This window comes from Nymphaea colorata, chromosome 13 (assembly GCF_008831285.2).
Source record: "Nymphaea colorata isolate Beijing-Zhang1983 chromosome 13, ASM883128v2, whole genome shotgun sequence".
Classification (NCBI taxonomy): Eukaryota; Viridiplantae; Streptophyta; class Magnoliopsida; order Nymphaeales; family Nymphaeaceae; genus Nymphaea; species Nymphaea colorata.
The window spans coordinates 15,338,117-15,352,360 of record NC_045150.1 but is presented as its reverse complement, the minus strand read 5'-3'; the positions used below and the strand labels follow the sequence as shown (position 1 = coordinate 15,352,360).

The 14,244-nt window shown below is 36.5% G+C and overlaps 1 protein-coding gene across 2 annotated transcripts; it reads left to right on the top strand.

The window, feature by feature from the left end:
• Nucleotides 1-280: 280 nt before the first annotated feature.
• On the top strand, nucleotides 281-13,549 carry LOC116266743 (beta-galactosidase 6-like). 2 transcript variants are annotated; one of them, XM_031648057.2, is made up of 20 exons: nucleotides 281-403; nucleotides 630-952; nucleotides 1,278-1,373; nucleotides 1,824-1,936; nucleotides 2,055-2,121; nucleotides 2,926-3,018; nucleotides 3,242-3,385; nucleotides 5,346-5,440; nucleotides 6,062-6,170; nucleotides 6,346-6,430; nucleotides 7,201-7,319; nucleotides 8,069-8,233; nucleotides 9,047-9,225; nucleotides 9,799-9,890; nucleotides 10,124-10,233; nucleotides 10,371-10,478; nucleotides 10,679-10,786; nucleotides 10,954-11,099; nucleotides 12,387-12,723; nucleotides 13,211-13,549. In XM_031648057.2, the coding sequence occupies exons 2-20, from the start codon at nucleotides 737-739 to the stop codon at nucleotides 13,319-13,321; spliced, it is 2,493 nt and encodes an 830-aa protein (XP_031503917.1). In that variant the 5' UTR covers nucleotides 281-403; nucleotides 630-736; the 3' UTR covers nucleotides 13,322-13,549. The 2 variants fall into 2 exon arrangements, with proteins under 2 accessions (XP_031503917.1, XP_031503916.1); XM_031648056.2 differs by lacking the exon at nucleotides 281-403 and having other exon boundaries at nucleotides 410-952.
• The last annotated feature ends 695 nt before the right edge of the window (nucleotides 13,550-14,244 follow it).

Below are 14,244 nucleotides of genomic sequence, written 5' to 3'. Positions count from 1 at the left end.
AGTGTTCGTTTCTTTGTGGAGTACACATAAAAGGGATTTGAAATGAGGTAGTCAAGGCTATCAAGGCTTTTTTCTCAAAACTAATGAATAGTTGGTTATTCACTTGAAGAAATTACTTCTTCATGGAACAACTTGTGTACCTTCAGCTAAGTTGATCAAATGAATAATTTGAGGTTCGTATTTCTTTAGTTTATTGTGCGCATATCATATGTATCTATTGCTTGAAGTCAATACATCTACCGGGAAGTTGGAAACACAAAGAGAGAGAGAGTTACGGACGGGAATAGAGAGATTAAAATGGGGTCCAACACGACACCGAAAAGGCTTGAGTAACGGAGTTCCTTAAGATGACATGGGAGCCCCAAAAGGAAGGACAAGTAATGAAGGCCATGCAAAGAAGGAGGTAATCCCTTCCCTTAAACAATCAATACACAATTCCAGGAAAGCCGTGGCCATTTCCATGCGCCATTTATCGTCTTCCAAATATGTCGACCGTTTCGTCCGTCCTCGAGGACTCTGTACTTAGTCATTGCTTCCAAGTTGCCTCTTCAATCTCTCTCTCTAGATCGATCTGCTAATTTCCACCATTATTATATGGAACTTTACTTATACTCCATGTCTTGATGCAGCAATGCACCTTACCAGGCCATTACATAAGCTCCCCACCGGATGCCTTCTCCTGTAACAGCGCCCCCCTCAGACCATCTCAATCTCTTCAACGAAGAGCCCTTGGAAGATGGGCACTCCCTCCTCCTCCTCCTCCTCCTGTAAGGCTCTGCGGGTGGTGCTGCTGCTGGTGGCTGCCGTGGCAGCGGCGGTGGCCGCAGCAGTGGCAGGAGAAGTTGGGCAGGCGCCAGAGGGAATCAGCTACGATGGGAGGTCTCTCTTGATCAACGGCCAGAGAAGGATGCTCTTCTCCGGCTCCATCCACTACCCTCGGAGCACGCCGCAGGCATGAACTCCCCTTCCTTCTCTCTCCTCATCTTCGTTTTAGTTTTTACGGTTCCTTTTCTCGCTTCATTTGTGTCGCCAAAATAAAACTGTCATTTCTCCTGTTGTGCTTCTTTTCCTCCTCCCCTATCTTGTCCGTTTCTTCGGTAAAAAGATTCCTACTATGCACCAATTTCTCCTCTCTCTCTCTCTCTCTCTATATATATATATATATATATATAAGTTTGAATTTTTACATTAGTCTCTGTACGGTAATGACTGAACAGTCGGCTGGTTGTATGTTGTTTTATTGTGGACATGGTTGATAATTCTGATTCATGTTGCAGATGTGGCCAGACTTGATAGCAAAAGCGAAGAAAGGAGGGCTGGATGTGATCCAGACATACGTGTTCTGGAACCTGCATGAGCCCGCGCCTGGACAGGTTACTAATTTACTATGTGATCAGAGAACAAATGGTCTATTACTGAGTGCTTTTAGTTTCTCTGAATCTAGAGATGCTGCCTCCATCAGAAAAACTTCTTTTGATTTCAGTAGAAAAAAACAGAAATTCATGCAACTTAATTTTTTTTTTTCCTTTTTCTTTTCTCGAGTACTTAATTAGTTTGCTATGGTGGCGTTATTTTTTTCTGTTTGTGTTCTTGTTTGGTTGTTCTGGATCACTTTTTACCGTTAGTTGACGGGAAATTTCAGAATTTTATTTGATGTTACTGAACTTTCTTGTTCTCTAGTGGGTCGCAGAGATGTTGCAGTTCAAAAATCCTTGGCTGCATCGGATATTAATATTATGTCACTTTTTCTCGAGAAATTTGTATATATTCTTTTTAGTAATGTTTTCTGACTGCCTTTTTTTTGCCTTAATTTTTTTTTTCAGTATTATTTTGAAGAAAATTGTGACTTGGTGGCGTTTCTGAAGGAAGTTCAGGCTCAGGGTCTGTATGCTAGCCTGAGGCTAGGACCCTACATCGAGTCCGAATGGAACTATGGGTATGAAACAGCTACCCTGTTAATTATTCTTTATTTTCATTTTTTGAGTTTTTTCATATATAATATTTTTCTTTAGTTAATTAATTATTAACTAATCTTTTACCTTCCATAAATGCAGGGGCTTTCCTTTCTGGTTGCATGATGTTCCAGGCATAGAGTTCCGGACCAACAACAAACCTTTCAAAGTCGGTACCTCATGCCTAACTAAACCGTCATGATCAGTAGCGCATTTTGTTTTTTTTTTCTTCACGAACATGTGCAGTTTCTTAGAGACCCTCAAGATTGGCATAGTCTCATCTCGAACTTAGGCATGTAATTGCTTCGGATTTAGGCAATTTAAAGGCTTTGAAAGTCGGGTCAATATAGAATCTGGTAAAATAAAAAGATTATCAAATCCAAAAATCGCAGATCTAGCCCATTTACTTCCTTACCCTAAACGCTAGGTTTGGATCCAACTGCATTGTCATAAATGAAAAACCAAAAAGACAAACCAGAATGGTAATTTATAATACCTTTTTTGCCTAGTGGTGGATTCAATTTGTACTGTTTCAGGCAGTGCCGTAGAATTGGATGGTTCTCTAAAAAAATACAGGGAACCAGCCTGTATCTGTACCAGATAGGGAATTTATCCACATTTAAAATCCATTTTTTTATTTAAATTATATAAAAAAAGAAAATATTTATTTTTATTATTTAAAAGTTCAAAAACACGAGGAAACTGCACTTGGAACGAGAGACTTCTTAGTTATTACTTCCTTCGTATCCCTTGGCCAAAAGATTCTGGCTCCACCGGTCCTTATACTTGCCAAAACTTATACTGGCACTTACAAGAATCGAATCAAGTCTTTTTGATGCTCGGGATTTAATACAACCATGTATTCTATTTGTCTCTTTAAAAATCTAGATGGAGATTGAGAGTGGACTCGAGCCAGTTTCGTACATGAGCTAAATATTGACTAAACTTGGCTTGGCTTGTTGGGTGCATGCAGTTCTACATGCAGAGCTTTACCACCAAGATTGTCCAACTGATGAAATCTGAAAAACTGTATGCTTCACAAGGAGGTCCTATCATCATGTCTCAGGTAATAATAACCTTGCTCTCCATCTATATATATATATATATATCATCGATTCTATGTGGAAATGAGATCTTATTTGAGTTGGGATTTTGTTTTTGATGACCTTATATTATTCATTTACTTTTAAAAACATTTTAATATTTATCTCTGATTCACAACCGAATTACCACTGAATCGGCAGCCTTGTCGATTTGCTTTGAGAACCGATTTTGTTAACATGTTTCAGATCGAGAATGAGTATGGAACATATGAAATGGGATATCACAAGGCGGGCGCCGCGTACGTGAAGTGGGCTGCTCAAATGGCGGTTGGTCTCGACACCGGCGTCCCTTGGATCATGTGCAAGCAAGATGATGCCCCTGATCCTGTGGTTAGCATCACTCTTCCTTACCTCTTCCTCCTTCCGTTCCTCTCTTCATTTTGCTTTGTGAAAGTTCTCATTCTTTGGTTGAGAAGATCATGGAAGGTTCGTCACGTACCTGGGCACGAATGTTCATTGTCTTGCTTGTCAATTTATCATTTTTAATTCCATTCTTTAATCTTTATTTTGATTAAATAAATTTTTACAGTTCACAAATCACATTCGGTGCACTAAAGGTAAAATAGTAATGACATTCAGTGACATTGAAATTTCTTAATTTCTAAAATTATATATCGTAAATGGCATTGATAGCCTCATGAATGGGATGTAATCCAATAAAAGTAAACGAATCATTGCTAATTAAATATGATATTTCTTCCTGATATTAGCCCCTACCTAGTCACACACACTTTAGCATATCTAATTCTTGTAAATTGAGAGGAAGCTCTCTCTCTCTCTCTCTCTCTCTCCTTCCCAGTATGGAGAGACGTTGGAGTTCTTAAGCCAAGTAGTTCAAGTTATCTCTTTCTTTAAAAAAAATAACTCAGCATGTGGGTTCTATTCTAACGTACCATGAAACCTACTCAAATGTTATATATATATATATATGGATTTATCGATGTTCTGACTTCCTACACATGCAGCTCAACTCCTATATATATTATATATATAATATGATATAATGTATAATATATATAGGGAGAGAGAGAGAGCTGATTTTTTGTCCACTGAAATGAATTATTTTTCTTCGTGTTAAACTAAGATGATTGGCTACTAGAATTTTCTTTACTTTCATTTTGACTTTTTTTTTTAAAGCTTCTGAACGTTTCTTTGTGATTCTATGTCTTAGAAAAACGGAGATTTATTATCAGAGAACTTTTTATCGTCGAGAATAAAAATCGCAGAAGTAAATCCGAAACCGATACACTCCGGTAGAGAGCCGTATTGGTAACATTGGAGTAGATGCACGAGCCTAGACCAGCAGTGATCATATCAATGTGCCTATAGCATATGCCCGCAAATATTGGCAGCCACTTGACAAGTTAGCACGTTACGACATTAATTATTTTCACATGGTCTTATCTAAAATCAATGCATTATATAATGAGGATGAAAGTCTATGTCTACCTTTGAATAACGTAACTTAGAGACCGATTTACCTCAAGGATAGCTGCTCACACACCGATTCATAGAATCTGTCCTGGACCTACAAGCAGGGAAAAAGGGAAGGAAGGTTTCAGCCCTTTTTTTGGGGCAGTGGGCTGTAATCTTTTTCTTCATTTGAAACTTGAGGGGTTGCTCAAATGAATTAAATTGCTTTATTTATTATTATATTACTAAAAGTAAAACTGTTAAGAGTACCATTTAGCCAAAAAGTTTCAGCTTCGTCATCATCGTCTACAAAAGCTGAATCATGGCAGCCAATGAGTACATTCTCCTCCAATAGCGACACAAAAATGTGCTGATTGACCAAAAAATTGGGATCGCAGACTGGTCTCCCCAAAGATAAACAATCTCTTTCCAACTATCTAAAAAACTATTGCGAGTTCACGGTTTTCAAGAAAGTCTAGTTGTGAACCCATCCAGATTAAAATATTGCAGAATTTAACTAGGCATTTCTATGGACAACTAAGAGATGAGACCTTAATCCACGCCTCAAATTTAAAGCCACCTTAATGCTCCACACTAGAAATTTATGGCATCCCTTATGGTTCAGTAAGCTGAGCAATAGGAATCCAGGGCATCGATCGTGGGTCTTTTGTCTTTTATGGGTGTCTGAAGTGAATGACAAGTTGTGGAATAATAAGTTAGCTGTGTAATTTCGAGCCGAAGAAGCCACAATATATGGTTCTTAAAATATGCCATTCAACGTTCTTGATATTTTAAGCACATTTTACTCACACACAGCCCAATAATCTTTTATATATATATATATAATGATTTGAAATGTTGGTATGGTTAAATGCAGATAAATACATGCAATGGACTGAACTGTGGAGAGACCTTTGCTGGCCCAAACTCACCTACGAAGCCAGCTCTGTGGACAGAGAATTGGACTTCTCAGTAAGTTCCTAACTCCCCACCGAATCAATGACCCTTATTGTTTCCTAAATCAGTATTGAAACCTTAATTGCTTTGCTGGATCATTATTCTGATAGCATTCAGGGTTTTCGGTAGCTTTTGTACCATATTTGTGGGAACAATAATTGAAATTGGAATGGTGAATAACCGGCAAACTGCTGTATTAGTACAAATGCTTCCCTTTTTTGGTCATTCACGGAAATAAGAAACCTGCCAAAAGAATTTTACAGCTCCAATTGGCACCTAAAAGTTTTATTCCAATTCAGTAAGGTGCAAGACCGTCTGAAGTGTTCTTTTGTTATTGCTAAAGCTTTACGTATATACAATTTTTTACAAGTATTTACAAAACTTAGATGTCTTTTTAAAATTTTGTATCGTTTCAATCTTTCCAAATGTAGTGACAATTTATCTTTTTTAGGTATGTTTTGAAGAGAAACATATCCTTGTTTGACGATTAAATGGTAGCTTTTGCTACATTAGCCTGTCACAAGGAGCTCTAAACTTCTAACTAACCAAAGAAGACTAATACGTTATGAGGATCAAACACAGACACCTTCTTAGAAGTTTGAAGACTAAATTTTCCGTCCTTTTTTTTCTGTCAAGATACCAAGTGTTCGGGAGTGATCCGAAAACAAGAAAAGTTGACGACATTGCCTATGCTGTTGCACTTTTTATTGCCAAGAAGAATGGCAGCTTCGTGAACTATTACATGGTAAGCAGCCATGGAGATTCTCAGACACTCTTTCTCTTTCTTCCATTCTTTTGTTCTTTTTTGGAATTCACCGTGAATCATCCCTACAAGGTGTTCAGAGCCACTAGGGGTGCCTTTCATTCATTTTCATTTTGTTTGCCGAGTAACAACTGCTTGACAAAGTTGCATCTTCCAGTACCATGGAGGAACTAATTTTGGAAGGAAAAGCTCATCCTATGTTACCACAAGCTATTATGATGATGCTCCCATTGATGAATATGGTAAGCGCGCTTCTGCTATAAGTTTTAACTAGTTACCATACTTCTGTTTCAAGTTTAACTGGTTTTTGCCGATGAGTGTTGCTTTAGTTTGTTGTAGCAGCACTATTTTGGTATTTCATATTGGTGTTATAAAAAAAATCAGTTATGGAACTGGATTGGTGAATTGGCGGATTCAGTAATTCAGCTTAAGAGGCTTGCTTTAGTTTGTTCTTGTTGTAGCACCACTATTTTGGTATTTCATATTGGTGTTGTAAAAAGGTCAGTTATGGAATGGGATCAGTGAAGTTGCTGGTTCAGTGAATTGGATGATTCATTGATTCAGCTGAAGAGTCTTGCTTTAGTTTGTTGTAGCACCATTATTTTGGTATTTCATGTTGGTATTGTAAAAAAAGCAGTTATGGAACGTTATCAGTGAAGTTGCTGGTTCAGTGAATTTGCCAATTCAGCAATTCAGCTTAACTGGTGCAGATTGGCAAAAATAATAATAATAATTTAATGTTTGAAAAAATAAATGAAAAATATATAACAATTAATTGGAAAAGAAGAATGTTAAATAGCTTAAAGGCACATGGTACTCTTGAATCAGACACTGAATCAAATTGGTTTGCCATATATTTTTTTTGCATTGGCTGATAATGATAATACTGTCTCCAATTGTCTAAAGTAGAGCAACAGCCATGGCATTCTGGATATCTATTTTGATAAACTGAGATAACAATAAATCTATTAAACTGACTCAACGTGAAATACTTCTTATGTCTTTCTTGAAGGCTTGGTAAGGCAACCAAAATGGGGTCATCTCAAAGACTTGCATTCTGCAATAAAGCTTTATGAAGCACCATTACTGCTGGGGACACCAACTTATTCTTCGTTGGGGCAGTTCCAGGAGGTATAAGCTACTGTCAGCAAGTTCTTAAGTCTCTTCCTGTTCATTTTAAAACTGACATGATGCTAACTATTTTCTTTTCCTTAAAGGAGGATGTTCTTTTAAGCATGCAATATCATAGCTAGTTCATAAGTTTAGCAGTTCATATTAAAAATAAATCCTTATTTTTACACATTTCAGCAATGTTTTCTGCATTTTCTATTTTTTAATATTTACCTTTCTGTTTTTATAATTTCGCAAAGATAGTATTAATTAAACGTACATGTTTCTCTCAATTATTTCTTCACCACTTTTACTTCACAAAAAAAATCCTCCCGAGAAGAACCTAGCAAAGAAATTGCCAAAAAATAATTCTGAAACATTCGCATGCTTCATTCAAGAATTAGTTACAACCTTAATTGTCAAAATCTCGACTAGTCAATAGAGTCAGTTATTAACTGATCTGTGTTTGAACCACCGATTGGTTGATTGGTTGATCAGATAGGCAGTTTAGTTATTAGTCAGCTGACTAATCCCTGACCCACAACACACACACACACATATATATGTATATATATATATATATAATCAATCTGTTCGGACTAACTAGTTTTGCATCTTCTTTTGGTGCCTTGAACAAACTGCATCCTACTTCTGATTCGAAAGCTTAATATACAACTTACAAAATTACTCAAGCCATACAAGTTGTAATCATTTCGAGAGCATCTAGACTGTCAATGATTTTTCTGCATCTAAGCTCAATTTCTGAACAGGTCTACATTTTCCAAGGAAAAGCAGAAGGCTGTGTCGCATTTCTTGTGAATACTGATAAAAGAAATAATGCCACTGTACAGTTCCATGGCACAAGCTACAATCTGCCTGCACACTCAATTAGCATTCTAGGAGATTGCAAGGACGAGATCTATAACACTGCAAAGGTAAGATTCTTGGTTATATTTCTGAAGCATCAAATTTGGGAAGGAATTGAACTAATTGGTGATTCCCAGTTTTAGCTCGAGAAAAAAAATCAGGTTATGAGGGTTATATAGGATTGACTGGATGAACTTCTAGTTTATGTATAACTATTATACCATTTTAACCACTGTAGAAAATTTTCTCAAACTTTATTGATTCAAGAGTCAACATCTGCCTGATTGAACTTGGGTTTTAAGTTCAATTTATATGGCCTAGAAGCTTGATCGGATTTCAGAAAATCTCTCTCCTTTTGTAGTTCTTTAGTTCTTATAAATTTGTCTTTTGTTCATGGTCACTTTTCAACTGATTTTATCTAATAGTTATCATGCAGTCATACCAAAGTATCTAGCTGCCTTATATTGCATTAGGTTCTCCTGGATCTATGGGATGTTTCTGAATTTCTAAATTTACTGTTAAGCCCCAAAGGAACAGAAACTGAAGAGATTATAGTTTTTCAATTTTGTTAGTAAATGGTTCATGGAAATAGTCCAAACTCACAGTGGTTCAAGGTAAAGCACAAAATCAAATTCTGGGTGTCCAATACAATATTTATACAACCACTGAATCTAATTTTACATGAGGAAATGCAATTGATTGATCAAGTTCACCAGTTAATTTTGTTATTTTAGAAAACCAAACCACAAAAATACAAACATGTGAATTAAAGTCAGCAATATTGGCTTTTACCACCTTTGTCTAGCACCTTTTTTCTTTTCATCTTTTTTTTTTTTGCAGAAACTTAACATTGCTGTGGGTTCACTTATTTCTGTAACCAGGTAAATACTCAACTTAATGTGAGATCTCATGTAAGTTCAAGCAAAGTTTCTGAAGACATGTGGTATGGAAGAATGGAGCCTATCCCTAATTATTCAGATACCAATATAAAAGCAAAATCACTGTTGGATCAAATGAACACAACAAAAGATGTATCCGACTATCTCTGGTACACAACAAGGTACTTTATGAAGGCTTCTTCCTTAATTGTTTATTTCTTGTCTAGACTTCTGCAGTGAGATATGTCACTAACACAAGAAGTTCTCATGGTTCATGAGCTAAAATATTGCTGATCCAAGCTAAAGCTGTGGGTATATGAACTTACAGCAACTTCTACTGGTCAAAGTTGGATTATTGGCTAGCTTGTCGGTTATATTTTTGGTTCAATCAGCTTAGGGACCTTGACATGCTATACTTAAGTCGTCTATGAGTCTGCTCTGGGAGGCTTATGATCAACTTGGTCGCCCAGAGAAAATAGAAAGCCAAACCAAGTTCCTCCACCTGGCAAATCTTTTCTCTGTTTTAAGGAATAACTTAAGGAATAGTTTCAAAGTGTAGCATGCACTAGAAGTCTTGGAGGTGTTGCGCCTCATGATTGATGGGTACAATAGCATAATGCAAAAGACTACTGCATTGCCATGTACATCCACATCCAGATCTGTAGTTCATTCTACCTTCTTAGAACATTGGGCGAAGTCTGTTTTGTTAAGTAACCATTGATCTTTTTTCATGTTCATAAGAGTTTCTAATGCAGCTTTAATTATGACGGGAACATCACAGAACCAGTTCTTCACATAGAGTCTTCAGCCCATGTGGTATATGCTTTCATCAATGGCATTTTCATAGGTCAGTTTACTTTCTTATCTCCGCAAGCCATTGCTAATTTAGCTACTTTCAGTGAGTTTTGGACCATAGATTGTAAATGCAATGTGATTCATATGAAGCCATACCATTTTGGCTGGTGTGTTTGGTACATGACAAACAGCTAGTAAAACCACTATCGAGGCTCATATGACATATACAGTCCAAACTACACAGTTATTTGCACAAACTCAAATAGTATCCTTATTTTCTTTCAGGAACTGAGCATGGAAGTTTCAAATCATCTGGATTGCAATTCGAGAAACCAGTATCATTGAATGCTGGGGAAAATCAACTTGCTTTACTAAGTTCCCTTGTTGGGCTACCTGTAAGGATTTGTCGTTCTGACTAAATCATGTCATATAATGAACCTTCAGTAAATATACTGCTTTTACAGCTTACGTAAAATACTTAAACTGAATGAGAAACAAAGTTTTCATCTGATCCCTGACACTTGTTGTGAAGGCTGGTGGATCACATCTTGAAAAGAAAACTGCTGGGATACAAGTGGTGATGATTAAAGGGCAAAACAATACCTCTCTTGACTTGTCCAACTATCCTTGGGGATATCAGGTGACATTCTTTTATTTTTCTCCACTCTCTCAATAGATGATTGAGACCAATATTTTTTTTCAAGTTCAAACATTACAAAATCCCATTAGATGCAAACATGATACGGAGTTGAGTTAAACTTGAGGACCCCCTCCCAAATGCTATAACATGACTTTTAAAGCAGAAAAGCTTCTTACTTTTGACCTGGTGGTTTGATATAGGTTGGCCTATTTGGTGAAAAAATGGCAACACAGAGGATCAGAAGAAGTGGGAAGGTCGAATGGACTAATGCCAAGGATGCTAAACAAAAATCTCCTATCTGGTATAAGGTATTGTAGCAACAACCATGAGTTTGGAAACAGAATTTCAGAATCACAAGATGCAGGCTCTTTTACTAAAGTGAAATGTTTATAATATTAATCTCAACTTTAGATCTAGTTTTAAGTGACTTTAGACTGAAAATAGGATGGTTATTGTATCCACTGTACCTTGACAGGCCACAATGGAAGCTCCTGAAGGGAATGATCCAGTGGCTTTAAACTTCAGTAGCATGGGGAAAGGACAGGCTTGGGTCAATGGACATCATATTGGTCGTTACTGGGTCTCCTTCCAAACAGCTAGTGGAAAAGCATCACAAGAACTGTAAGCATGGTTTTCCTAGTCGCTTTTATTCAACAATCTGGTCATCACACGCATCACAATGGTAACAATTGTGTTATCTAGGCACATCAGGAGGGTCACAGTGTTATGGGACACATGCTTGAACATACTCACGGACGCATGACATACATTTGCCGCTGTCATTGGTTCATGAAATCAATTTACTTGGATTTTCTTTTTCATCCTTTCTATAAATCCAACCATCAAATATGTGATCCGTGAGCTGCAATTAGCATAGATCAGCTTTTGAATCACCAAAATCTTATGCATATCAAGGTTTGGTGATTGAAAAAGGGCAACAACCAAAAATGCATCAAATTTTGTAAGCTAAAGAAAACAATTTTGGGTTCCCCCCCCACAAAACAACAGATATGAAGTTAATTAGTAGTTTTTTTTTTTAATCAAGATGGACGCATCTAAAACTCAAACTGAATTACACATCTAAACACTTCTAGCTATTGAAATGACTGGTCTTACCTTCTGAAGAATTACAAGTATGAATACTTCTATAACATACATAATTGATTCTTGTTATAAATATAAGAAAAAGCTCCTGAATCGGTCAATTTTTGTAATTTTGTTGTGAGAAAGTTTGGACAAATTTTTAATCCATTTGTTTTGATATATTTGTGAAATCAAAGCTGCACATTGAATGAAATTGATCCAAGAGCAGTGTCTGTGGCTTTTATGCATATTGATAACTGCATATAGGTTTTCCAAAAGAAGACTTTCATTAAGGGGGTGAGTATAATTATATTTTGGTCTATTTACGATTCATGGATTTAAAATCAGAACTTCTCTTGTCATAAATCAGACTTTTTGGCAATAGAAAAGGTAAAATAAGGATCACAAATGTGAACCTTAGATCTGACCTAATATCCCTAGTTTTATGAACTATAGATTTTTGCGGATCTTTTTCCACATCAGATCCTTGGATCTAAAATCTGAAGTAATAAAAAGCCTGCTAAATGTTCCCTTGAGGACTATGATTCAGAGTAGGACAACACCTTCTCTCTCCCTGTATACACACACACACACACACACACACACACACACACACACATATATATATATATATATGTATATAAGTGTTCCACTTTCACTCAATGCGCTAGGTATTTTTAGTGCAGAGTTTCAAATATGAAAGTGCTAATTCACATGGTCATTTCCCTTCGGTCAATTTTTTTCTGTGTAAATTGTAAATATATCCAGATAATAATACTACTTGCTGACATTTTCTTCTTATTGTCACGATTTTTCCTGGAATAGATATCATGTCCCCAGATCATTTCTCAAGCCTGAAGGAAACCTTGTTCTGCTATTTGAGGAGCTTGGTGGAGTTCCATTTCTCATTTCATTCGCCACAGTCACTATATCACAAGTATTTGCAGATGTATCAGAGTCATATCCACCACTCATGACCAATATAAAGAAATTACGAGGGGGTGAAATCAAATATTTGAATCCACATGTCAGACTGAGGTGCATGCGTGGAAAGACTATATCAAGAATAGACTTTGCCAGTTTTGGAAACCCAACTGGTGTTCATGGGAATCATTCTACTGGAAGCTGCCACTCAAATATTTCAACGAATATCGTTGAGAAGGTATGCTTCTTTCTTTTTCCTTGTTTTTTTCCATTTTCCTTTTAAATAATAGAGGAAAAGCTCTCAGTTATAGGAGGTTAGAATAAGCTGATTCAAATCTAACTGATGCCAAACCCGATTCAATTCAATGGTCGATTCAAGAGTGCTTCACGTCAAAATTTAAACATTTTTAGAAATATTTTAAGAACTTTACTTTGTAATTTTTTTGAAACTTCTCATTTATTTTTTTAAAAAATCCATTGTTAAAATTTTTACTGACTCACATATTGATTAAGTCGAATTGGTGAATCGGCAGCCTTATTGATTTGGCTCCCAAAGCAATTCTGATGGCATCGATTAGATGACCTGATCAGTTGTTTATATACCACTTTTACCTCCATTGAACTCACTCCTACGTGGCACAGCCTTAGATACATGAAGGCTTAAGGTTTTCCCTTTTAATTTATATATTCTCTTTTCTCAGTTTTCTTTGAAAATTTTTGTCTAGGCTTGCCTGGGAAGAAGAGGTTGTTCAATTGAAGTTTCAACCGAATCATTTGGAGGTGATCCTTGTCCGAGAATTCCAAAGTCCCTAATGGTTGAGGCTGCATGCAACTAATTGGGAGTGAGCAAAAAATTCACATGCTGAGGAAGGAAATTACATAAATTGGCATTTATGGAGTGTCATTCTTTGTTAAGCATTGGTGGGAAAAATTTTCCCAATCCATCAATTAATCCTCTTGTACAGCAATGGAATTGGCCCTCTACATTCCACCATACTCTTACATGTTTGGAATGTAATTAATGCAATGGAGGGGCTGATATAAATTGTCAAAATAAAATAGAATGCTGCTGAATTGTGGCCTTACAATCTCATCCTTTCTTTTTGAATTTTGCATATTTGTTTTTCTTATACTAGAAAATATTTAGTAGTAATATTAACCATTAAATGCTATTTCGCCCATGCATTTTCTTGTCAATGTACCATATTAGTACACTAACCGGGCTCTAAGTTTCTTATTACAACATTTCAAAATACTTCATGGCCTGATCTCCACTCCATATGAAATGTGTACAGCCATAGGTGAGAGACGCTTAGCGTTGTTATGGTAATGGGTCTGCACTAAATGTTTTTAGCACCTACCTCCATTTGAGCAGTGCTCCCATAAGGGAGGCAACTGTTTTGTAGGTCCATGTCATATCGACAAAGTTTCAGCGCATCAATGTATTTCAACCTTTTTCTTTTGTGAGGCAGGTCCTACTTGTAATTTAAGATACTTTACATCAGATATATAAAAAGGGCCTCCATTGTGGAGGTATGTCACTCCATTCATATATATATATCGATGGCAGCTGCACGTTCTAGTCCCTGTAATACAATTTCCTTTTTATCCACAAAAAGAAGATTCGACTACTTAAAACCGTAGAATTGATCTATTAACATACAAAGAATCGTTATTCAACTCCTCTTTCTACTGAAATGCTGCAAAAAGACTTGGACCATGCCCTCGAAATTCTTCTCGTCCATTTGATTTAACAGGA

Bases quoted from the DNA above. Each gene is read 5' to 3' on its own strand.
- LOC116266743 (XM_031648057.2), top strand. From the start codon at position 737: ATGGGCACTCCCTCCTCCTCCTCCTCCTCCTGTAAGGCTCTGCGGGTG. The intron at 953-1,277 runs GCATGAACTCCC...TTCATGTTGCAG, and splicing joins ACCCTCGGAGCACGCCGCAG to ATGTGGCCAGACTTGATAGC. The intron at 10,479-10,678 runs GTGACATTCTTT...GGTTTGATATAG, and splicing joins ACTATCCTTGGGGATATCAG to GTTGGCCTATTTGGTGAAAA.